We start from the raw sequence: 27623 nt of genomic DNA on the forward strand, positions 1-27623 counted from the left end.
GTTCAGAAAACATTTATAAAGACGTTACCAAGATTGGAGGGTTTGAGTTATAGAGTGGTTAAATAGGCTGAGGTTTCTCCCCTGGAGCATTGGAGATGAGGCGTGATCTTATACAAGTTTAAACGGTCATGAGGGGAATGGATAGGGTGAATAGCCAAAGTCTTTTTCCTAGATTGGGGAAGTTCAAAGCTAGAGGGCATTTGTTTAAGGTGAGAGAAGATAGATTTAAAAAGGACCTGAGGGGTAACATTTCATGGTGGGGTGTGTGGAACGAGCTGCCAGAGGAAATGGAGGGAAGGAGGAACAATTGTAACATTTAAATTGCACCTGATGGGTATATGAATAGGCAGAGTTTAGAGAGATATCGCCCAAATGTTGGCAAATTGGACTAGGTCAGATTGGGATGTCTGGTTGGTACAGATGAGTTGGATTGAAGAGTCTGTTTCTGTGCTGTTTGACTATGAATATGTTAAATATGATTTTTTCTTCATTGTTTTATAGCTGTACTGTTTTATAAGTAAGGATCACAGTACTGTCAATTTGCATGAATTGTAACTTCAGAAATTTAAGAAAACATTGCCTACAGTTGGATGGTAACTTCAGTTGAATTACAAGTGTTGAAGTTAATTTTGAAGGAAAAATGTTAATTTACCCAATTAGATTGATTAACAATGTTGGACAGAGTTGTATATTTATCTGAAATGTTACTTGCACAAAAATAGCCAAGGTTATTGCAGCAGCTTCAGGAAATAATTACACATTTGTGAAATTACCCTGCAAAATCTATGCACTTAGTTAACAGCTACATCTGGGCCAAAAAGAACACCAGAATCCTCTTTCAAAACATCAGGTTAGTTTTAACCTAACCCACCTGCAGGAACTAGAATGGCTGAACCCAGAACTCAAAAGTGCACCGCCTGAAATCAATGCAAATCAATCATTAGACAGGAGCTTAAAATGGGTATCTGATCCAATCCACTCAGTTGTCTGCTAGTGTAAACTTACACATATGTAAGCATATGTCATCTAAGCAATAATGTAAGTAAGAATATTACATTAATAACCACTGAGGACAATTTTGAAGATTATGTAACACTTATAAAATGTAGCTTTTAATTAAGTCTATTCTTTATGCACAGTGAGCACAGGAAATCTTCTCTGCAGCTCCCTTACACCCCCACAGTTACAACTTACTTTGATGCTGAAACCTTTTTGTTACTCAGTGTCCATTCTTCACTTTTATTGAGCTACAGTGCAATTTGAAAGAGACACCTTAATTGCGAGGATAAAAGCCAGGAATTTAATAGCGTGTTATGCCCTTCCTTTCAAAACTGACATTTATTTTTCCCTTACTTCAAGTTTAGCTTTTATGCCAATGTTTCAAAATACCTCATTGCTGTAGTTGAAATACCAGTAGATTTACATCTCAAATGATTCAGTGCTTTGAAGTCAGATGAAGGGCACCACAGATTTTGTGTAAACTGTAACATTTTATTGTTAAGCTATAAAGACAAGCTAAGATAACCTACTTGGATATATCTTTTATTTCAGATCTAACTTGTGCAAAGCCAACCAATTTCCCCTATTCAGTTTCATCTTTTTAGAAGTGATGAATAAAACAGAATCACATCCGGATAAGGCTGATCAGTCAAGGCTTCTCTACAGCAACCATGCAGTAAGAGCAGCAATGTGAATGAACAGAGGGCTGCGCAGCTGGGAATAGCCAGTGCCCAATCGTTGCAGCTATTCACAACCAAATGATCAAAGCTGAAGACTAGGTCTTCTGCAGCTTAAGGATGAATATAATCTAATTTAAAGCCAAAGCTAACTGAACTCCCTTAATAAGATTAGTTTGATGGTGGATTTGCTTTTGCCGTACTGAATGTGAATGGAGTAGAGATTGTGAGAATCCAGGCCATTTCTGGTGAAGAACTTATGACTGTACTGATGGAATTAAACCCAATCTGATTATCCTGATGCAAAGCTATCTCCAGTCAGAACAGCTAGAAATTAACTCTCTACTATGTCATTGGCAGAAATTTCTTACTTCAGCAAAGAACAGTGCACTGATATTCAACAAGATTAGGGTCATGATAAATAAAATTGTGGCTAATAGCGTCACTAAAATGTCACATGCTACTCTAGTTTTCCTAATCAATTAAGCCACAAACATTCAAATACTGAACTCAACTTTTTTTTAAAAATTAATTCATAGGAGGGGGGCATCATTGGCTAGGCCAGCATCTATTGCCCATCCATAGTTGCCCAGGCAGTTAACAGTCAACCACATTGCTATGGGTCTGGAATAAAATGCAGGCCAGGCTAGGTAAGGATGGCAGTTTCCTTCCCTGAACGACAATAGTAAACCGGATTGGAGCGCATATTATACATATTGGACTATAATCTCAAATTTGCTTAATTTTTTTCACTTTGTATACAATTGTGAATTTGTAAACAAACAGTTCTATGACTTAGTTCATTTACAAACAGCAGTAATCTTCGTTCCTTGGAATCTGCTCGGAACTTGGATCCAGAACTGCAACTTCACATTATGATGTAAATGGCTAAGTTTTGTAAGTTCTGCAAAACAAAGGCTCAGTGGGATAGTAATGCAGAACCATTCAGCATTAGCCAAAATCAGAGAAGGAACAAACCTAAATTTTCAATGTAAATCTTCTACAGGTATGCTGTAGATATCAAGAGAACCTGCCAGTATACCATACAAATTGTTCTTTAATAATTTTTATTACTCACTTAGTAATTGAAAGTTGTAGAAGAAATGCAAACTGACAATAAATCTAGGACTGTTATGTCCATTAGTGTCCCTGTTTTTAATTTCAGCATGATTCAAGTATGCAGTAGATAGTGTGGAAATGTGAGATCTGAAACCACTTTGTAATACATCAATTTTCAACAATGAACTAGGTGCGGAAATAAAATACAGTATCCTCTTCCTAAACTTATTCTTTGAATCATAAAAATGGCAGTAAATAGAAGTACAGGTACACAATCCTTTATCCAAAACCCTTGGGTCCAGCTGATATTCTGAATTTTTCAGATTTCGGAATAAGTGAGTTTAGTGGTGAAATTTCAAAAATCTGTCCGAATGCATACGCACCTGTAGGTATTGCGGGCCCTGAGACAGAATTGATGTCTGCCAGTGCTGGACCCACCCCCAAAATCCCCCGTCACGTCTAAGTGACGTGAGTCAAATAGGTGTGGAGTTGGGTTTACTTTTTGCACGCCAAACAACCTTGATATGGAGAAAAAAAAACTTTGAAGCTTTTCAGATTTCAGATAAAGGATTGTGCACCTGTACTTGTTCTGGTTTTTTTTTATTTTTCACAAAAAACTACATTGTCCTAGTTTGGTCTTAAGACACAAACAGCTATTTTGAACAAAGAGCTGATCTCAATGTGATTATATTGATTATCAAGCACGAAACAACCAAATGGGACAAATTTCATTAACTGGTAAACAACACACTCTAGAATTAGTTCAGGTTCACTGATCAAAAGCATCCTTTTGAATTCTGCTGGCTTTGAGATCAAATGATTTAATAAAAAGTTATTTTCTGGTTAATGGTCTTTCCCAAGATCTTACACAAACTTGATCTTTATCGCTCAAGTGGACCATTTTAAGTTTCAAATAAATATCACAACATGAAGTACAAGTTGGAGTATTAATGATCTTGTTTTTGAAGCTGACATACAGCTAATGTTATCTCATGCACAAATACATGAGATGTCACCTTTTCGCATTAATACAACTCATCATTAATTAGCTACAATAACACAAGTGGAATATTTTTATGGCATATATACATAAGTACAAACATCAATTACAATAAGGCATCACTGCCTATTTTGGACCTTTACCAAATTAAATCTGCATGTTTAAAACATAGCTCTTAAATAGTATTGCTCCACAAAGCTGTCATACATACCTATCTCCAGGAGGCCTGTAATAAAATTTAGGATTTGAACCCCTGTAGTTAACTGGGAAACACCAATACAATCAATATTTCCTTTCCCCCAACTGACTCCTTTTCTCTTTCCACGTTCCCAACAGTTTGTGTCTCCTGTACCAGAAATAAAAAAGAATGGAGGGAATATTATCCCACCCTTCCTGGCACTCAAATTGGTTTACATCCCAATTAAAGGACTTAAGTATTTGAAGAAATAAACATCCTAAAAGTAGTGTTGTGATGTAGGAACTGAACTAAAATCAAGTTGGCAAAATATCTTAATATATTGTTCTGGTAAAAGTCCTGACTAAAAAAGGGATTTCTACTGAAGTGTATTTCCCTGTATTTAATTAGTCTTGCAAGTTAAGTCCAGTACACTTACCAAGCAACATCTGGCAGTAGGGTTTTACACCTACAACTATACTAATACCGATAAAAGATTCAAGGCTCTTGCAATAATACTTCAATGATAACTCTTAAATGGCAAAAAGAGGAGAATCATATAGGTAAGTAACTGTCCATAAATAACGAAGCAAGTGGTCATGTGTCAATTTACTGCAATGCAAGAATAAAAGTCTTTGACAAATATTCGTGTCATTACACAAAAATATCCTGTGGAAACCGTTCACAGCAAATTTCAAGAATCTTTGGTTAAGGTTATTATGCAAGGAATTTTGTAGAAATGCATCACTTTACTGAAGCAAAATTGGTTTGAGAAAGGATTCCATCCAAAATGACAACGCTTTTGCTTTCTTAGCTGAAGCTATCTGACCTCATGAGTGTGCTTTGATTTTTTTTGTGTTTCAGATTTAACACTTGATGGCTTTCTTTCACTATTTAACTCTTTTTGCAGAACACAGGTAGAACAAACTCCAATCCAAAATAAGAATGCATTTCACAATATTAGTTGATACTCTAAGTCAGCCATTATCTGTGCAATTTTAAGATTTTGGTAAATAGGACAACAAAAGGAGAAATGGCTATGAACAATGAGATGAATGAAGCTGAGTTAAAATCTACATTTCTGTTGAAGACTTTAAAAAGCAACATTTTAAAAAATATCTTTTGCTCACCTGTAGAAGGTATATTTGAGGGTGCAATACTTACAGGAATGTGAGGTAGAGGCACTCGCCCATTTGCTTTGGCACTTTCATGCATTTCCCGCCGATGTTGCTTTCGGATTCTGTATGGTGGAATTCCATCTCTGCCCAAAAAAAAGGAGGCAATTTCATTAAACCACAGCAGAGCACAGAATTATGAGATGAAATTATTCATGCCAATTTGGAAACTACTTCTGAGCCAAACAATACTCTGCATCATTATTGCACTTCTCATGAATATTTGAGTGAAAGCAAGAGAAGGAAAACTAGAAAATATTGAGGCCTCTACAACAAATAGTTTCAGTCAAGAAGTGTTCACTGGACTTTTTTTCTCTAGTACAAAGAGATGTCAACTGTAGGAAAAACAATGACTCACTTCCAGAAATAGTTTAAAGAAAGCTAATTTTCCAATCCTCTGTTGTAAACACTTATCTGCATAACAATGCAGAAAACTCGCGCTTTCAACTCGATCATTTAAACCACTGGGCCTCGACAGAAACAAGAGAGAGCCAGAAACAACTGCTCAAAAAAACAATATTTACAGGAGTTTAAAATATACAACCCTCGAAAATACTAATCTGAAGAAGCAAAACAACAGTTAACAGATTCACGTGCTTGAAGAATCCATAAGCAATTGGCACTATTCAATAACTATTTTCAATACATCACTAACCTGAATCATGTTCTCTACTGACATTATCCACACATTGCTATATCTATACTGTATATACACACACGTAAAAGTCAAATTTTTAGATTATTTTTAAAAATTCAATTTATAGGGTCGACTATTTCACAGGCACAAGTTTTGAGTGGTTGAAATTCATGCTGCAGTTCAAAATACTGTATTATTAGCAGAGGTCAATTTCATTATTCAACTAATTCAGGGTAAAGAAGAAAAACAATGAATTGCTGATGGTAATTTTGTTTATACGTACCAGTACGAAAACTTAACATGTCAAAGATTCATTGAAATCCTACAAAATCACATGTTCAATGTCAGGGACTGGTATAATGGCACACTTAAAATGAAACATTTATCAAATTCTGAACATGTAAGCATCTTTAACTTGCCCGCCAAATTCTTCCGTTTTCCCCCTATTTAGACCTATATGTGATGAACCTCAACAACATTAACAAATTTGTCAAAGAATTAAAGATATACGCAGCTAATAAATAATCACTTTTATTCAGATAAAATGGCACTGTTAAAAAGTTAATCATTTTAATTATGTTAACTTTTGGATGTATAGTAGTGTGATAAGTATCGATAGACTTATTACTGGTCTGAATGAATCAATCAAAACATACTGGAGTAAACAAAGTGGGCTAAGTAGAATTATGAATGAATGAACGAACGCGATTTTGTTTAAGTGGGTAAATAGGAACATGCAGTTTCCCTTATAAGGGTTGACTTTTACATGAGATATATGGAAAATCCAAGAATTTTTGGTCAAAAATAAAAGGGGTCGACCTTTTTGTGAGATCGACTTAACACGAGTATATATGGTATTTAAATTTCTTATACTGAGCACGACCTATTAGCATTATTTTTCTGGAAACAATGGCAACTTCATTCAAATTTAATAAGGCAAAGAAACTATTGGTCATTCATGCTTTGTCTCTCCAAGTCCAGAAGGTGATCACTGCATGCATCCTATATTTGTTAAATCTGGCCTTTATTAATGCGTATATTGTGTAAAGCAAACCTAGTTTTTTTTTTAAAAACTGCCCAGCAAAAGGACCACAAAAACCAACTTTGACAACACACAAAAGATAAGAAAGCAAATATAGTGAGAGATATTTTGCAAATTCATCTTGTAAATTAAAGTACCAAATATGCCACAATTCTATACATACATATACATTTCCACAGAATATATTCTATTCTTAACTATGATGCATTTGTATATTAGTTATATTATTTTATATTGAGGTTTGTGTGAAAAGAGAGGAGTCAATTTAAATGGGAAATTGTGAGATTATAAAGCAAGAATGATTTGGATAATAATAACTAGGATGTGTAAAGAAGGGAGAGTATACATTTGGGAGTGTATGAGCAGATAAGGGCAGTAATTGTAAGACAGACTTAAACACGCTCTCCCTGAAACTGTACAGCATTTGTAATAAAACGGATGAATTGTTAGCATGAATAGAAATGTGTAGGCGGATGGTTATCCTATCTTCATTGTGTCCAAATCTTGGACCTGAATATTGTTAGGTATTTGATATTTGGTAATAGATGAAATATCTCTCTTAACAAATAATGCAATTGGTACAGTGGTGAGAAACCAAATTAGCTCACGAGAACAAGACATACAGTTGGTTTCATATTAAAAAATATGGAAGATAGAAGGCTGCTTGTGGAAGTATAGGCAACTTAACAGTACACTATGACAGCATACATAAAGAAATAAATTGGACGTGTACAATACCATAATAAATCATGGCTGGTTTTAATCCACATGCAAATCAGGATGGCAAAGATAGCTTAGAAAATGCATTCATATTGCAAGGCTAATGTACCAACATTACTCAAGAATTGAGGGAGACAGAAAGCAGGAAGAATTGAGGTCACTTAGACTAACGTCTCTCATAGGTAAATTGTTGAAATCCATTATTAAGGAAGCGATAACAGGATACTTAGAAAAGTCCCAGGCAGAACCAACATGGTTTAGTGAAAGGGAAATTTGAGTTTAATTAAATTAAGGCCTTTAAAGAGTAACAATAAGATAGATAAAAGGGTAGACTTGTAAACATGGTGCACTTGGATTTCCTAAAGGAATTCAATATGGTGCCAAAGGTTACTACACAACATATGGCATAAGGATAACAAGCATGGACAAATAAGTCAGGACTAATAAGGATTTGTTAACTAACAGGAAACAGTAGGTATAACTGGGTCTTTGCTAGTTATAGCTCGCCAACCTGAAATGTGTCATAGAGATCAGTGTTGTGAGGAAAAAAACAGAACTGAGAATGCTGGAGACAGAAATAAATGAACATACAAATTGCTGGAGAAAAATCAGCATGCATGCTGCACATGTGGATAGAGAAATAGAGTTAATGTTTTGAGTCCAGTAACTCCTCTTCAGGGTTAGGACCTCAACTATTTACAAACAACATCAATGATTTAATATCAGTAAGTACCATGGGGGAAATATGAATGCACCCACTAACAGGAAGCATTGGGAGTGTTGCTGAACAAAGAGGCCTTGGAGTGCAATTCACAGTTCCTAAAAGAGTCGTCACAGGTAGATAGGATAGTGAAGGCAGCACTTGGTATGCTTTCCTTTATTGGTCACAGCATTGAGTATAGGAGTTGGGAAGTCATGTTGTGGCTGTACACGACATTGGTGAGGCCACTTTTGGAATACCGTGTAATTCTGGTCTCTCTCCTGCAGGATGGATGTTGTGAAATTTGAAAGGGTTCAGAAAAGATTTACAAGGATGTTGTCAGGGTTGGAGGGTTTGAGCTACAGGGAGGGGCTGAATAGGTTGGGGCTGTTTTCCCTGGAATGGAGGAGGGATGAGGGTCAACCATAGAGGTTTACAAAATCATGCAGGGCATGGACAGGGTAACAGACAAGGTCTTTTCCCTGAGGTGGGGGGATTCCAGAGCAAGAGGACATCAGTTAAGGGTGAAAGGGGAAAGATTTAAAAGGGACCTAAGGGGCAACTTTTTCATGCAGAGGTTGTTGAGCTGCCAGAGGAAGTGGAGGAGGCTGGTACAATTACAACATTTAAGAAGGCACCTGGATGGATATGAGAGTAGGAAGGGTTGAGAGGGATACGGGTCAAGTGCTGGCAAACAGGTCTAGATTAGGTTAAGATACTTGGTGGGCAAAGATGAGTTGGACCGAAAGGTTTGTTTCCGTTCTGTACATGTGCATGACTGTACGACTTCACTGAAAAGCAGCATCTCATTTAAATGGAGAGACTGCACAACTTAGTGGTGTACGGTGATTTGGGTGCACTGGTACAATCACAAATATTAGTGTGGAGCAACAGCAAATAATTAGGAAACCAAAATTTGGCATTTATTGTCAGGGTAATTGCATATAAAAAGGAAATGCACAGGGATTTGATGAACTGGTATAGCTTTGCTTTCTTTATTTGCAAAAAGATACTAAAGCTTTAGAAGCAGTACAGGAAACATTCCTGGAATGAAGTTTCATTCTCTGTAAAATGATTGAACAAGTTGGGCCAAACTCATTGGAGTTAAGAAGAATAAGGTATGAACTTTAATGAAATGTGCAAAATCTTGAGGACACTTGATAGGCTGAATGTTTCCTTTGTTGTGGTTCTGTTCGCCGAGCTGGAAGTTTTTGCTGCAAACGTTTCGTTCCCTGGCTAGGGAACATCATCAGTGCTATTGGAGCCTCCTGTGAAGCGCTGCTTTGATGTTTCTTCCGGTATTTATAGTGGTTTGTTCTTGCCGCTTCCGGGTGTCAGTTTCAGCTGTAGTGGTTTGTATATGGGGTCCAGGTCCATGTGTCTGTTAATGGAGTTAGTGGATGAATGCCATGCCTCTAGGAATTCCCTGGCTGTTCTCTGTCTGGCTTGTCCTATGATGGTAGTGTTTTCCCAGTCAAATTCATGTTCCTGGTTGTCTGAGTGTATGGCTACTAGGGATAGCTGGTCGTGTCATTTTGTGGCTAGCTGATGTTCATGGATACGCATCCATGAACATCAGCTAGCCACAAAACGACACGACCAGCTATCCCTAGTAGCCATACACTCAGACAACCAGGAACATGAATTTGACTGGGAAAACACTACCATCATAGGACAAGCCAGACAGAGAACAGCCAGGGAATTCCTAGAGGCATGGCATTCATCCACTAACTCCATTAACAGACACATGGACCTGGACCCCATATACAAACCACTACAGCTGAAACTGACACCCGAAAGCGGCAAGAACATCCATCAACAGACACATTGACCTGGACCCCACATACAAACTACTACAGCTGAAACTGACACCCGGAAGCGGCAAGAACAAACCAATATAAATACCGGAAGAAACATCAAAGCAGCGCTTCACAGGAGGCTCCAATAGCACTGATGATGTTCCCTAGCCAGGGAACGAAATGTTTGCAGCAAAAACTTCCAGCTCAGCGAACAGAACCACAACAACGGACACCCGAGCTACAAATCTTCAACCAGACTTTGAATGTTTCCTCTTGTAGGCAAAGCTAGAACTTGGGAACAGTTTAAGAATAAGTAGTCTCTCTTATAAGCCAGAGATGAGAACTTCTATCAATTGTATGTAGGATTTTCTTCCCCAGAAAGCAGCAGGGGCTAGGATTTTGCATTATTCAATGCAAAATTGCAAATCTTGACAGATAAGTTATGACATATTACAGGAAAATGGAATGGAGATCAGAATCTGATCAGTCACCTGACTGAATGGAGAGCAAGCTGCAACAAATAAATGACATACTCCTGCTCCTGAATTTTACATTCCCATAGCTATTTGCTATTTCAGTGTCTATGAACTTCTAACACTGGATCCAACTAAAACAGTTTTAAGTCACTGGCAACTTACTTATATTTTCAAGAAAAACCAAAGTGAATAAGAAAAAAGACATTTGACTCGAGAATTACCCTGAATTATTTTATACTTCCTCAGGATTGTTGTTGGAAAGAGCAATTAAAAAAAATTAATTATATGGACAACTTTAGTTATAAAGGTAAGGCTGTCGAAGCAGGATGATGATCCATGTTACCCAGCATATGAATATATACAGAGTTCAGATTCCCACATAGCGGTGCTGGGACATTTTGTTTTACACTCAACGCCATCCTAAAGAGGAGAACATGTCTTTGTTCACATAATCATGGCAAACCACTGATAATGGCCTCTAATCTATCCGGTTTCAAACACATGTTCTGTCCTGCTGTGCTGGCTTTGATGTTTCCTGGATTGATTCCCTAGTGCCACCTTTGAACTTGAAAGGTTTGACTATTTTAACATTATTTGCCAACTCATCCATTAGCAGCAAGTTCAAACAAAGCCACATTCTGATTCATTAATTTCACATGCCCCTCCTACTCCTCTTTAATGAAGTACAGCACAATGGATGCTAACATTTAATCTTGAAGACTCCAAGGTTGCACTTATGATTAATGAAAGCAGTGTCACATGAGCAGACTTTTTAAAAAGGATGTACAATCAAACATTTTTATGTAGTTGCAGAGTTATGAGGTTTAAAAATCACCAAATTTGTTATTTTCTAAACAACATGTATTCAATTCTATTTCAGAGTGACAGGTATTTGTTTCCTATTCCATTTTGTAAAATTGCTCCAGGTAAAAATAAAACATTTGATAAATTAAAAAATGTATCAAAACAGATCCAGAATACATAAATTACATACATATTTTGAACTGTGTATTTTTACACAATTGTAAAAAAATTTCAATAATCAACATAACTTTTTGAAGCAGAAAGTCAAATCCAAAATACAGCGTATTCTGAAAACAGTATAATTAACTCAGTTAAGGTAGTTCCTTTGCAGGATACCGCCCTTCTAGAATTGCTGCAATTATATCACTACATTATTAGTCTTGTTGCACTACACATTTTACCAGACAGCAAACATTGTCTGCAAATTAAGTTTGATTTTTTAAATAAGTTACATTAAAAATTGATTCTTATTGATTGGCTTAATACCACAATATCTAAATTATAAGAAAAACTAACAATGGAGCACATTTTATTTCAACTGCTCAGCTTCAGGCATAGTGCAGCAAGATAGTGATGCCACATATTTATGACAAAAGTCCTCCACTACATGCATTTATCTTGGTCATTGTTCTGGCACAGACTAAAGAAAATTCAAATTAAATACCAATAAAATCCCCATGAAACAAGTAAATTGATAGTTTTTTTGGGGGGGGTGGGGGCACAAAGATGTGCTCAAGATGCCAGACGTAGCTGACATTTTTATTCCTGCTCATCAACTGGCAACTGCTGCTCAAGGTGTATGCAAATTGCATGTTTATTTATGACGAGGACTGACCTATTAACACTTGGGGGGAAAAGCATTTCAAAACCTTATAAACACTAAGCACCAGTATATGGTCACCGTACATGGGGTGGAAAATAGAATGTTATGGAATGCTGGGAAATTAGTCTAAACCAGTTAGTTTAAGGAGAAGCAGTTGAAAGGGGCCAGCAGGAGGATAACCAGCAGAAATGTGAAATTTGTACATTGATAAAAATTTATCACAGGGACTCCATTTAGTCAGAGTGGTAAAACCTTGCATAATATAGAAAATGTGGAAAATGAGGGGGAAAAATGATGGAAGTCATCAGCATTAGCAATGTAACACCAATGTTATCATAAAGCCAAGACCCTTTAGAGAGAAGACAATTAAGGGAAAATTAGATGAATTTTAAAAATGGCATGAGTAGATGCAGCAATTTGTAAAATTTTCTTTTTAAATGTTATACTTTTAACTTATAGTAGTGGCATTATATAATAGCATAAGATTATATGGTTGCTGACAAGATTTGAAAATAACATTTGATCAGAGATGATTCAAAAACTTTTTATATTACAGTACATTCAAGGTCAGACAACTGCAGTGGCAGACTAACTAGATAGATTTATTTTATTCATTTAAAATGTACCTCCATTTACTCTGATATCTGCTGCCACATGCTAGAAAACTTGCAGGAATTCAGAATTAAATTGTCTTATACAAACATTTTTATACTATAACATGCTTCAAGGAGAACATATACCTGAATTTTTAAATATCATACAAGTAACCATAACCCGCAAAATATTTCATTGTCAAAGATTCATTTTTGGATGAAATGCTATGGGTAAAACATTTACTGGCATTAACTGAAGAGCAGGGCGTTCTCCTATTTTCCCTGGCAACAGTCCTCTTTTAATTTAGACCAAAGACAATTAAATTGGCCAATAATGTCATCAGCTGCCACATGACAATGATTGCACTTCGAAAACTAAGTTATTCAAAATGAAACGTTTCCAACATCTTTTAATTTCCAATTTGAAGCATTGCCTTTTTTCTTCCCCCTTCAGGTAGATGGGGAGAAAAAGGGGTATTTACTATTCATGGAATTTCATGAGGGAATCAAAGTCATATGATCAGTATTCCCACTATTTATTTATTTGTGCAGTTTGCATAATTTTCAACCCCATTGTCCAGAAGTCCATACCATCTCATGTAAATGCATTCCAAATTCAGAAATTGCTGTAGAAACTCAGCAGGTATGCAAGAAAGCAGAGTTCAGAACTTCACAAAGGTCTCTAGGCTTGAAATGTTACCTCTGCTTTCTCTCCAGAAGTTACCACAACTGTTGAGTTTCTCATTTTGTTTTTGTTTCAGACTTTTAGCACTGCAGTTCTTTGTTTTATTTTAGCATAGCAAATTTAAATGTTTTATCTATCTATTCTTAGATATTTTTTTTTAAAACATCTTCCTATTCAAGGTTTAAATGACCACAGGAAAACCTTTGTAAAGAAACAATTCTCTTACAAGTAACAGGAACTGTGCAGACTACACAACATTCAAATTTAAATTGTTGTTTTCATTAGAGAATAGAGACCATAAGATAGGCTAAGTACTGGCCATTGAGAAAATATGGAAATGCTAGCATTCTGATTCATACCTCCTGCCCTTCTAAATTATCAAAAGATTTATTTCCATAAAACTGGTTCTACAGATCTCTTTGGATAATATAAATCAAGGTTAAGAACCCTATGGGCATTCAGCTTTAAACACAAGCTGTGTATCAATTTTTAATTTCCTTCGATACGATTTTATGAAACAATTTCTTTACCGGGAGCAGTATCAGATTCCAAACACTAGATTGCATGCACTTCTGCTGAAACAGTCACACCAACAGGTTTGCCCAAGTCTAATACCCTGGCATTTGAATCACTTTCATATTGCTCAATGCCTTCTCTTGCCAGCTAGCCAGCAACTCTCCCAGGAAACCCTCAAACTACAGATAAGCTTCTTCAAAGTGTTTCACAGTTCACTGAATGAGCACAACGAAGGAACATCAAACTTCCTTTTTTTTTGGGTGTAAGCCTCTACCCAGAATGCTAAGAGCTATGTGTAATGAATCTCTTTCCATCTCTTGCTTTTATCTGCTCATTACATAGGCCCTGTTCCTCTTAATCTCCATATAAAAAAGAACCAATGCTCCCCGCAGATCTAGACATGCTGAGCCCTGGTCTGTGAAGAATCCAAATCTAATTTTATGCTGAATTCTGCTTATAATGTTAACCCTAGCCTGTTTACAGCAAAACTGATACTATCTTAAAATGTGTCAAAAAAGCTAAACAACATGAATTCAAAAATAGATTAGAATTTAAAAAGTTTTTCCCCCCCCAATACTAGTTAGAATGCTTATAGTTGCCTTTATAATCAATTCCAAATTTTGATTTGCACAAAGAAGCTGTAGATTTTCTGTGGTCTAGCCAATGTGAAATCAGTATTCTTAATAAGGGTCTGGGATATTATCGTAAGAATAAGTATGAGTTTATTAGCTGTCACCATTATGATGGTACAAAGCTGACAAAAAGTTCCAGCAATGCACACATACAATAAAACAGAAAACCGAAAGCTGCTGTCAAGTTAGTTGCTCCTCCACAGCTTTGCTCTAACAATACCATGCCAAGAGCTTCAGAATTCAAATACTGTACCACAAATTCATAGTCTTGCATGTAATTATACATCAAACATGCCAGGAAAAAAAATGTCCGTTGGGGCTTACTCATTCAAAAGTGAACTGTTAGCGAAGTCTTAATTATTGCCACACCACTTTTTTTGGCAATAAAAATTAACTTTGATAGTTTGCAGTCTCATTCCTTCATCTTTAACGATTTTTAAAAAAAATAAACACTATACCTGTCAATCCTAACAAAATTCTTCCCATCTCTATTTCACTGACTGAATACTTTCAGAATCTGGTACTTCCAATGATGAGTTTGGACAGAAGGGGGTTCCGAAAATTGCAGGTGTCAATGGCTGACCACATCTTATTGATAGGCTTAGATTTGCAAAGAAAAAACAAAGGGTGGGAGTGCTGCCTGTCCACACACTTCTAATTAATAGCTTGTTGTGTTCACTATAGAGCTCCTTAAACAGCATGATAAGTAATAGATAGCAATTTTCAAAACAACCAGCATGGAGAATGGAGGATCGGAGGCACAGTTGAGCTTAGCTGTTGAAAACACAACAGACAGTAGCTCTCATAATGCAGCATAACAACTTTGTATTAAAAGGAGTGTGTGAAACAGAGCTGTCGTGCAGTGGTGCTAGGCTGTTGGCGATAAAGCTGAAAGGTTTGATTTTGAAAGGACAGCGTCAACTGCACTCGGGAAGAATAAAGCTGCTGGCATCCATGGCAAACTCTAGCCATGCCTGTTTGGTCAGTTTTGCTGTTGCCCTTCTTCCAGAAAGTCAGTAGGATACAGCTTTCCTTTATGCTGCAGTCTTCATCAAAGCCTTAAGGGAGGGTTCAGAAAAATGGTCAGGACCACCCAGAGTAGCAGTCCAAATAACTGTAATACATTTAAAACAGACAAACAGGGAAACCAAAGACAACAGTAGTCCCCCAGTCATGGCTGCCATTTGCCTTTTCAATTATCCCTCCATGTCTAAAACCCAACTCCTGCTTCAGCCAACCCCTCTAATTAGCACCAAATATCCCTCTAGGCCCTGTCTAACTCAGCTTTATGGCTTCCAATGGGGTGATAGGTCAGAACCCAGCCATTGGGTTCCCAACCTGGAATAAACATTTGAGACTGCTTGCCTCATCATCAATCCTTCAATCTGTTTGGTTCAAAGAGACATCAGCTTTCTCTCCTTTTCACACAAGGCCTGTATTTCCTGTAGAGGACAGTACTGTATACTGTATCAGACACCCCATGACTGCAAGTTACTGCTCAACCACAAGGTGTCTGTAGACAGGTGTAAGTATAATCAGCAGTGAGTAGTATTCTTCTGATACTGATCACAAAATTCCAGCCATTATACTACTTCATGTGCAGGTATCATTCTGTTAGTACTGTCCGACAGTGCATAAACTCATCTGTATTTTTAAAACATGCAACATTAATTGTTTGAAGCCTTAATAATTAAGAAAACTGTGATTATAAAGTTTAACCATTGCCAAGCTAGGAAAATATGCAAATTGGAATGGAAACTCAGATCATTGAACATAATTGCTGTTTGCTTGTACTAGTGAGGCTTCCACTCCACATGATCTTTCATGTCAATGCAAGAATTAAGTCATTTAATGTGTTATTTTATGGGACTAGCTGTATCTATTTTAGGGAAAAACAAAGGTGTGGATTTGCTATCCAAAAATAACAATAAGATGTCGTGGTTTCCTGTTTTTTCATGTTGTTATGCTTTGTGCTCTTCATTGATGTTAGAACCACTTCTTCCTTCATATATGCACAAGTGTCAAAACATTTGCGCATATATGTGCGATAAGCCAAAAGTATGGATATTAAGGTGGTGATCTCTTCATCCATACATTTCTACACCATGTTGTCAAATATAAAAAGGGACAAAAATTCAGGGTTTTCAAACGGAGTGCTCTGAAATCTCCCAATCACAATCTTATACCTTATTTAAATTTAGTGTCTTAAACCATTCATTCACTCCCCAGATGGGCAGAAGCTGTCATCTCAGTCACTAGCCTATGAACATCTTGAAACACAACCATTACCTATCTGGGCAGGCAGATGGGAATTCAGACCCTGAGGGTGTTGACACAGGAAGGTCAAATGTCGTATTAATTCTGGACACAAAATATTGCAAACCAAACTTAGATGGTTACAAAAAATGAAGATTTTATAAATCTGAAATAAGAAAAGACTAAAAATACATTTAGATGCTTTTTATTAAAACACATTTTCTGCTTTTTTAAACTGGAAACTTTATACTGAGTTAGCCATAAAACCTTCAACTAGTACTTCACAGGGTAAGATACAGATACACAAAACCTTGGTCTAGAATGAATCACAACTCACTTAATGCTCAGAGACAATTAAAAAGGAAAATAATTGTGAATTCCTGATTTTACAACATTTTGATGCTTCTACGACAGTAAAGAAATTAGTCATTTTAAATCTGCAAAGACTTTAAAATCAAACTGAGTAACCTGCTAAAAAAATTCTCAACTGATCATTTAACATGTTGCAACAACTTGATGTTTAGCAGTAACTGAGTATGAGTTAAATGCACTTTCAGAAATTCCTCTAAGTATTTTCAGAGAAATACTTTATTGGAAGCAGGTCGAGCTGATGTTGCAAAATTTGGAGAAACAATAGCATAGATTCCACAAAGCTCTAAGCTTTTGATGGCTGGACTCAAAAATTGCATGCTATCAGATCTTTGCCATTAAAGAGAACCAGGTTAAATAACCAGTACCCTTCCACCGACACCCTCACCCTCAACAACTTCTCCTTCCAATCCTCCCACTTCCTCTGAACCAAAGGGGTAGCCAAGGGCACCTGAATGGGAGCCAGCTATGCCTGTTTGCCGGATGTGTGGAACAGTCAGTCAGTCTTCCATTGTTACACTGGCATCACCCGGCAATCTGTCCCTCCACTTCATCGATGACTGTATCAGCGCCACCTCATACTTCCATGAGGTTGAATAGTTCATCAACTTTACCAACACCTTCCACCCTGACCTCAGATTCACCTGGCCCATCTTGGAAACCTCCCAACCCTTCCAGGACCTCTCCAACACAGTCTCTGGCGAACAACTAACCACCAATTCCCACAGCTACCTTGACTGCCTCTCCCACCCGACCTCCTGTATAAATGCCATCCCTTATTGCCAATTCTTCCACTGCATCTGTTCCCAGGATGGACAATTCCATCTCGAAGTCGCAGATGGTCTCCTTCTTCCACGATCGCAATTTCCCTTCCAGCATGGTCGATGATGCCTTCCAGTGCACTTCCTCCACTTCACGCACCAATGCCCTTGAACCCCACCCCTCCCAACACAATAAGGATAGAATCCCCCTGGACACCATCCCACCCCACGAACCTCCATATGCAACACATCATCGTCCTCCACTGGAGATATATTTTCTTCCCACCCTTGGCTTTCCGAAAAGACCATTCCCTCCGCGACTCCCTCGTCAGATCCACACACCCCACTACTGGGTCCTTTCCCGGTCATTGCAGGAAGTGCAAAACTTGCGCCCATAACACCCCCCTCACCTCTGCCCAAGGCCTCTAGGGATTCTTCCATATCAGTCAGAAATTCATCTTTACCTCTACCAATGTAATTTATTGCATCTGTTGCACCCGTTGTGGTCTCCACTACATCAGGAAGAGGGGACAATTCTTGCAGATTGTTTCAGAGAACATCTCTTGGACACCTGCACCCAACAACCCTAGCGCCCTGTGGTTGAACACTTCAACTCCCCCTCCCACTCAGTCAAGGACATGCAGGTCCTGGGGCTCCTCCACTGACAAACCATTACCACCCAACGCTTGGAGGAGGAATGCATCATATTCTGCCTTGGCACCCTGCAAACTCACGGGACAAATGTGGATTTCAACAGCTTCCTCATTCCCCCTCCCCCTGCATTGTCCCATTCCCAAGCCTCCAACTTGGCACCATCCTCTGGACCTGTCCATTACGCCCCCCTCTGACCTATCTACCTACACCCCCCTGCCCCACCCCACCTCCCCCAAAACTACCCCTCTCCCATTTATCTCTCAAACCCAACCCACAAGCGTCATTCCTAATGAGGGGCTTATGCCCGAAACGTCAATTCTCCTGCTCCTCTGATGCTGCCTGACCTGCTGTGCTTTTCCAGCACTACACACTCGGCACTGAGCTCTAGCATCTGCAGTCCTAATTTTCTCCTACAAGATTAAACTAAGACTAGATTGAGAATTCACTGTCCCAGACAATTTAAAACATTTTGCATGACCTCAAAATCATAATTTGGTCTAATTGATTAGATTAGATTACTTACAGTGTGGAAACAGGCCCTTCGGCCCAACAAGTCCACACCGACCCGCCGAAGCGCAACCCACCCATACCCCTACATTTACCCCTTACCTAATACTCTGGGCAGTTTAACATGGCCAATTCACCTGACCTGCACATCTTTGTGACTGTGGGAGGAAACCGGAGCACCCGGAGGAAACCCACGCAGACACGGGGAGAATGTGCAAACTCCACACAGTCAGTCGCCTGAGTCGGGAATTGAACCCAGGTCTCTGGCACTGTGAGGCAGCAGTGCTAACTGCTGTGCCACTGTGCCGCCCAAATTGACTCACTGTATAACCCACAGACCATCAATGGCAATGCCAGTGTCCTATAGGAAGTTGTTAATGTTGACGGGATTCAGAATTTTGTTGTTATTCTGGTCTATGATTAGTCTATGAATGTTCGATCATCACGTATTGGTTTACAATTATTATTGCATTTACCATATAAATGTTAGGACTTCTCTGGTCAAGTCTCTGGTCCCTTTAAGCCTTGTACAAGGTGAAAGAGCATGAAAAAAATCTTAGCAGAAAGAGCCAATAAGGTGCAAGATTACCTCTCCATTTTATTGATTATATGAAAGCATTTGATACAATCCACCTCATGAAAATACCAGAAGACATCAACACTGAAGCAAGGAACTTTTCTGTCAGTCATCGGGGATATTAACTGAAATTAGACAGCAATCACATGCAAGTCTGAACACAGTAGTTAAAAAGCAACCAAAATAGAGGTTCGATAAATCTGTTTTCCAACTGTTTCTCCCTATACAGCGACTGCACCTCATGGAATTTGAAGAGGTAAATGTTCTAAAAGGCAGAAGGGAAGAACCATCAACATCTACTAAGCTGACACTTACATCAAAAGATGACAACTGGTAAAACTCAATCAATACAGTCCAAAAAGAAAATGTAGTACATTCAGCAACCTAAAAAATGTACACCTTGATCATAAAAGACATTGCAGTATTGAACAAAAGTAAGTGGAAGTGAGATGGCACACACAAATCAATTCATCTCAGAAATAGTAACATCAGATGTCAAATACTTTTAATTCCAGTAATGTAATTTTACAAAATTAAGGTCAGCTTGAATCTTGTATTTGGTCAGCAATGAATTATGGATGTAAAGTTTGGAACACTATTCATTATTTTCTCATTCAAACAGTCAACAGTTTTGAAGCTTTTGTCTCCACACATGTGCTTGATATGTTGAGTACTTCCAATATTTTGTTTTTGTTTCAGAGTTTCAGCAACTGCAGTATTCCAAATTGTAAGACAAGCTTGGAATACAAGTGGTGTACACAGAAAGTTAAGCTATGATATGGGGAATTAAAAAAAAGTGTCGATCACAGAGTTTGAGATAAGATTCACAGATTTCAAAAGTAGGTATGGGCAACAGAAAAATGACATTAGTTTCAACAGGCCAATTTAGAATGCAGAAACAAAACACATGACAATTGGAACTCTATGTCATTGCCTGGGAAGCTGAAACTAAAATCCCAAAGCCTTTTATTCATATATAGGGAGTAAGAGGGTAACTAGAGAAAAGGTTGGCCCACTCAAGGACAAAGGAGGAAAGTTATGTGTGGAGTCAGAGAAAATGGATGAGAGTCCTAATGTATAAACTGTATGAAAATAGATGGTGACATCTTGCAAAATGTCCAGATTACAGAGGAGGAAGCACTGGGTGTCTTTAAATGGTTAAAAGGTGGATAAATCCCCAGGACCTGATCAGGTGTACCCGAGAACTCTGTGGTAAGCTAGAGAATTGATTGCTGGGCCTCTGCTGAGATATTTGTCTCATCGATAGTTACATGTGAGGTGCCGGAAGACTGGAGGTTGGCTAATGTGGTGCCACTGTTTAAGGAGGGCGGTAAAGACAAGCCAGGGAACGAGAGACCAGTGAGCCTGACTCGGTGGTGGGCAAGTTGTTGGAAGGAATCCTGAGGGACAGGATGTACGTGTATTTGAAAAAGGGAATGACTGGTTAGAGGTAGTCAAAATGGCTGTGTGTGGGAAATCATGTCTCTCAAACTTGATTGAGTTTTTTGAAGAAGTAACAAAGAAGATTGAGGAGGGCAGAGCAGTAGGTGAGATCTATATGGACTTCAGTAAGGTGTTTGACAAGGTTCTCCATGGGAGACTGATTAGCAAGGTTGGATCTCATGGAATACAGGGAGAACTAGCCATTTGGATACAGAACCGGCTCAAAAGATAGAAGACAGAGGGTAGTGGTGGAGGGCTGTTTTTCAGACTGGAGGCCTGTGACCAGTGGAGTGCCACAAGGATTGGTGCCAGGTCCTCTACTTTGTGTCATTTACATAAATGATTTGGATGCGATTGTAGGAGGTGCACTTAGTAAGTTACAGATGATACCCCAAACTGGAGGTTTAGTGGACAGCGAAGAGGGTTACCTCAGATTACAACAGGATCTGGACCAGATGGGCCAATGGGCTATGAAGTGGCAGATGGAGTTTAATTCAGATAAATGCAAGGTGCTGCATTTTGGGAAAGCAAATCTTAGCAGGATTTATCCATTTAATGGTAAGGTCCCAGGAAGTGCTGCTGAACAAAGAGACCTTGGTGTGCAGGTTCACAACTCCTTAAAAGTGGAGTTGCAGGTCAATAGGATAGTGAAGGCGGTGTTTGGTATGCTTTCCTTTATTGGTCAGAATATTGAGTATAGGAGTTGGGAGGTCATGTTGTGGCTGTACAGGACATTGGTTAGGCCAGTGTTGGAATATTGCGTGCAATTCTGATCTCCTTCCTATCAGAAAGATGTTGTGAAACTTGAAAGGATTCAGAAAAGATTTACAAGGATTTGAGCTATAGGGAGAGGCTGTTTTCCCTGGAGCATCGGAGGCTGAGGGGTGACCTTATAGAGGTTTACAAAATTACAAGGGGCATGGATAGGGTAAATAGGCAAACTTTTCCCTGGGGTGGGGGAGTCCAGAACTAGAGGGGGCACAGGTTTAGGGAGAGAGCAGAAAGATATAAAAGGGACCTCAGGGGCAACGTTTTCAAGCAGAGGGTGGTACATGTATGGAATGAGCTGCCAGAGGAAGTGGTGGAGGCTAGTACAATGGCAACATTTAAGAGGCATTTGGATGGGTATATGAATAGGAAGGGTTTGGAGAGATATCGGCGCTAATGTTTTGAGTCTGATAAGGCTCCATTTTGGAACAGGAAAATTGTGTTTCACATATGTTGAAATAAGCAGAGATGGGAGAAGGGAAGGTCCATTATGAAGGAATTGCTAATCATGGTGAGCGAGAGCGAGAGCGAGAGCCACACACACCTAGGAAGGAGAATGTGCACGGTGAATGTTCAGCTCTCCCCTCCTCACTGTGTACGGAGGACATATCTTCCAAGTGAAGCAGCAGTTCACTTGTACTTTGTTTGATCTAGTCTACTATTTGCACTGTTCACAACGTGACATCCTTCACATTGGCAAGTCCAAGCTCAGACAGGGTGCCTGCATCGAGGAACACCACTGCTCTTTAGAGGAATGACCCTGACCTTCCAGTTGCTTGCCATTTCAATATACCCCACTTTGCTGTCATGATAATATTTTTGTCCTAGGCTTGCTGAAATGTTCCAGCAAATCACAGAGCAAGTTTGAGGAACAGCACCTCACTTTCTAATTAGACACTTAGACTCTGGGGCTCAATTTTGAATTTCACAACTTCAAAGCATGACCTCATGACACTTGTTTTCCATTTTTCTTGCATTCTTCTTTCCCCACCTCTCATCACCTCCAACCGGCCTGTACGGTTTGTGTGGTTTACTTATCTCACAGCCAAGAGGACCTAGTTTGATAGTTGGCGGCACGGTGGCACAGTGGTTAGCACTGCTGCCTCACAGCGCCTGTAGACCCGGGTTCAATTCCCGACTCAGGCGACTGACTGTGTGGAGTTTGCACGTTCTCCCTGTGTCTGCGTGGGTTTCCTCCGGGTGCTCCGGTTTCCTCCCACAGTCCAAAGATGTGCGGGTCAGGTGAATTGCCCAAGCTAAATTGCCCGTAGTGTTAGGTAAGGGGTAAATGTAGGGGTATGGGTGGGTTGCGCTTCGGCAGGTCGGTGTGGACTTGTTGGGCCGAAGGGCCTGTTTCCACACTAAGTCTAATCTAATCTAAACAGGGTATAAGCTTATATTAATAGTTTTCTTCCAGCAGCAGTCCCTTTTAGCACACTCTCTCCAAAGTAACTGGCTGGCAAATTTCACAGAAAAATAAGTAAAGCCACAGAATTTAATCTCAAAACGTTTATTCTTGATTGTTGACTAATTATAGAATTCTATTTCTTTACTCTTTTAAAAAGGAGTGATCCTGGCAGTTTTGCATCTAAAAGCAAGAAGCAGACTCAAAATCTGCTGATCTTTTTACATTATCGGATCACTAGGTGGTGTTCCAGTGTCTGGAGGCTAAGTGCCTTGATGATTTCCCCATGTCTTCAAACAATACCTCCAACAGCTCAGAAAAAAAAAATCCACAAAATGAACCTCCACCGAGACAAGCAAACTTTAATGATACAGATCCTAGAGTTTATTACCTTTTATTTGGAAGCCAAATCTGCAATCATTTCGGTCAAGTGTTTATGTGCAAGTCACTCAAAATAAAAGATTGGTCAAGAATTGAAAATAGAAAGAGACAAATGCAAGTTCACATGCAATCGTTATTAATTGATTTTTGAAGTAAAATATCTTGCAATAATATTTTCTGTAATTTTGCACCAAGCGAAATATTCTTTATTAGTGGTAGCCACTCAAATACTTTTGAGACACTTTGCTAGCTTTGTCTCAAATGCTTGTCAATCAAATCGTAACTGCGGCACCACCAACAGCGAGGGGTTCTCTTCTCACCTTCCAGTTTTACTTCTAGATTCCTCCCCCAAGGATGCATTCATGGGCTCGTGCTCATCTAGCTAGTCAATTAGCAAAGCAACCAAAGACGGCGAATCAGCTATACTGATTTCAGAAGCTCTACCTGCCAACTACATTTTTCAAACCTTCATGGGCTCAGGTATTAGACTGGCTGACTTTTCGTCTTGAATGAGGCATGATTTCTGCCAACTTATATACAAGATAGATTGAAGCAGTCATTGCCAGTTCTCCAACTGGGTGTCATGCTGCTGTTATGGATTACATCACTTTGCTTGGCCACTGCTTTAGATTATTATCTGAAAATTTAAAAAAAAATTTTTACAGTCACCTTTATGACTATCACAAATATTACTTATATCTAGCTTTGTAACAGCATGCAGGTCAACTACCTGCCACTGAAACCCTTATGGTTTCCTTGGCCTTCAAACTCAATAATTCTAATGTGCTTCTTACCGAGAGTAATTTAACTTCATTTTCATGGCTAAAAAATTACAAGCACATATCTATCCATACTGATACCTGCTGTAGAAATCACCTCCCCACCCCAAAAACACAATGAAAACAAATCTATGAAATCTCAACTGATAAACAATGAAACACAAACTAATTAGGTTTCTTTACTAAAGGTTGATAACCACTGCATTAATTTTTCTATGCTAAACAATACAGAACTGATGCACAAGTTACAACCTGAAACTAGCAGTCAGTATCATTTTAAGATGTGATTTATATATTGCATTTTCTGTTGGGTAATCCAGTGTTCAACAATCATGGGGCTGGGGTAAATTCAACCATGAAAACTTCTAAAAAGGACCAAGGAAGAAAAGAAAATGACAAAGATCCCTGCGTGTGACCACCCCCCTTCAATTCTACCCAACACAAGATGGAATCTGTAAGGGAGCTAATCGTCTACACATTTGATCTCAGATGCTTATGTCTATTTCTCACCCACATTTGCTGCAGATAGTGAATCTACTAGCAAAAAAGTACTAACCTGGGACTGGAGGAACAGCTGGAAGGTTACATTCCAGGACTGAGGTAGGGAAAGAGGGACACTATACATTGGTGAGGGGAAGAAAGGCTGCAAGGCTGATGGTGGGAAGAAAGGAGAGATTGCAGGGTAAAAAGAGGACTTCAAGCTGGAGCGGGAAGGTGGAGGCTGAGGGGTTCGGGGAGGAGGAGAGATGTAGGAGACTGCAGGGGCTGGAGGAGGACGATGGGGAGGCAGAAGCAGCCTTTGAAGGAACAAGAATAGTTTCAAACAAAAGAATACTTAGCTAACGGAGTTTGGGAGATTATCGTCTGGTGGCACTACCACCAAATAACCCAGTCATCCAATAAAATGTTTTGGGAACCTGGGTTTGAAATCACAAAGACAATCATTTAATTTTAAATTAATTTAGAGCCTCAAGCTTAAGTTCAGAAATTACTTATGGGGAGGCAATATAGTAGGATCTATTGAAATGAAATTCGTCAATTGCTAAACTTAAGTCAGCTATTGATATCCTGGTTCCTCCAGTCACTGGGATTTAAGTCTGGGATGGCATGGTGGCTCAGTGGTTAGCACTACTGCCTCAATGCCATGGGCCCAGGTTTGATTCTAACCTTAGGTGACTGTGCAAACTCCACACATACATTCTCCACATGTCTGCATGGGTTTCCATGGGAAATGGGAGATTACAGGGATAGGGGATTGGGGTGGGTCTGGTTGGGATGCTTTTCGAAGAGTCGCAGTGGACCTGCTTCCACATTATAGGGATTCTATTCAATGAAAAGTGCAGTAAATGTCTGGTTTAAAAAAAATCTTTCAGGCTTGTGTAAATGTAGACTAGCTGTGATCGCACTATGCAGCATGTGCTTTTACTATATATGTGTGCGCACACATTAAAATATTTCATTTCTAATTTATTCATTATCTTTTAACAATTCACGTGTCTAGGAAATTCATATCTTCCTTTATGTTGTGGCTTAAAGTTTAATGGAGGGCTAATAACTGAGGAAGAGAAAACAAGAACTGCAGATGCTCGAGGCTTGTGGACCAAGGGGTTTGAAAGATAAATGGGAATGCGATAGATAGTCAAAGGTGGGGGTGATAGGTTGGAGAGGAAGCTGAAGTAGATAGCTGGGAGGGAAGATGGACTGGAGTGGCGGGGGTTGCACTGGTGAAATCCACATTGATCCCATGTGGTTGGAGGGTCCCAAGGCAGAAGATGAAGCGTTCTTCCTCCAGGTGTTGGATGGTTAGGGTTTGGTGATGGAGGTGGCCCAGGTCCTGCTTGTCCTTGGCGGAGTGGGAGGGGGAGTTGAAGTGCTCAGCCGCAGGGTAGTGGGTTGGTTAGTGCAGGTGTCCCAGACATAATTGAGGGTGATTAATTCTGCTTCTGCGCAAGAGCAAATTTCCCATACATCAACACAAATACAGGCTGCGTTGTTACTATGCGACTGCATCACAGTTAACTAGTAAGAATAAAAAAGTAGTGTTTGTGAATCAAAGTTTAGCCCTCAAAAATCAAAGTGACACTTGAGAAAGTCTCTAGAAGAGTCAACAGGAAAAAAAGCTTGAATCACAGGGTAGCTGAGGCATTCCTGAAGACAGATTTGCAGTAGCATTCCATCGATTACGATATAATGCAACTTTGCTTTTATGACCAGAGCTACTAACAATCTATCCCTCTCTCACTCATGGCATTTAGGTTATTATTTCAATACTTTTCATGAACTTACCATATATTTTCAGTCTAAGTCGGTTATCCTCTATAATCATCTTGTGCAAGTATTCAGCAGATGGTCTCTTAAACCACCCCCTGCTATTAGAAGCTTTGCGCACTACTTCAAAAGAAAGCCACAATGCCTTCAAGCTAAGTGGGATGCTGAAATGATTAAATTGCAAGAACAGGGCCCTACTAACCAAATTTGCCAGTGCATTAGAGTCCCAAAGTACTTAGCAGATGGGGTGCAATCTGCATCTCTCAATGTGACAATTTTGATGGCTGACTGTGTAAACATATTCTACAGTACTCTGGCGATTAATATCTACAGAAGCTGAAAAAGTACCAGTATTCAAAGCTAATGATGCATCTGCGCAAGAAGATTCATATTCAAACCATTATTTTTGGTTTTCACTCCAACCACATTTCTGCTTTTAATTGGAAAATGTGGAATAGTCTGCAGAGGAACATTTTTCCACACACAACCATAAATTGCACCCTGACCCGAGAGAGAACTCATATCCATTTATACATTTCCTGCTTCTTCTATACTCCAGCAGACAAATTTGAAAATTCTCTGAAAAAATGAAAGTATACTCAGGAACTATCTGCATTTCATCGCTGTAAGGTGTAGCCCTTTTTAAGAAAATCTCTAAAACTTGATCGGGCTAAACTCACATCAGGATCTGATCTATATAAAAAAAACAGAATCATGTACTCATGTCCATTTTGGAAGGACAAATAAGAATGTGGAATACAGGGTTAACAGTAGAGTTCTTAGTAAGGTGGAGCAGCACAGGGATCTTGGGGTCTATGTTCATAGCTCTTTGAAAGTTGCCACTCAGGTGGATAGAGCTTGTAAGAAGGCCTATGGTGTATTAGTGTTCATTAGCAGAGGGATTGAATTCAAGAGTCGTGAGGTGATGTTGCAGCTTTACAGA

General features: G+C 39.0%; 1 protein-coding gene across 4 annotated transcripts in view; it reads right to left on the bottom strand.

Annotated features, from left to right (window-relative positions):
* The window catches only part of axin1 (axin 1), a 132851-nt gene that overhangs the window by 39138 nt on the left and 66090 nt on the right, over positions 1-27623 (bottom strand). For all 4 annotated transcript variants that reach the window (XM_060840526.1, XM_060840527.1, XM_060840525.1 and 1 more), the window contains one exon: positions 5075-5171. In XM_060840526.1, coding sequence (XP_060696509.1) covers positions 5075-5171 — 97 coding nt within the window. The remainder of the gene's footprint in view (positions 1-5074; positions 5172-27623) is intronic.

This window comes from Hemiscyllium ocellatum, chromosome 20, assembly GCF_020745735.1.
Source record: "Hemiscyllium ocellatum isolate sHemOce1 chromosome 20, sHemOce1.pat.X.cur, whole genome shotgun sequence".
NCBI classification, from domain to species: Eukaryota; Metazoa; Chordata; class Chondrichthyes; order Orectolobiformes; family Hemiscylliidae; genus Hemiscyllium; species Hemiscyllium ocellatum.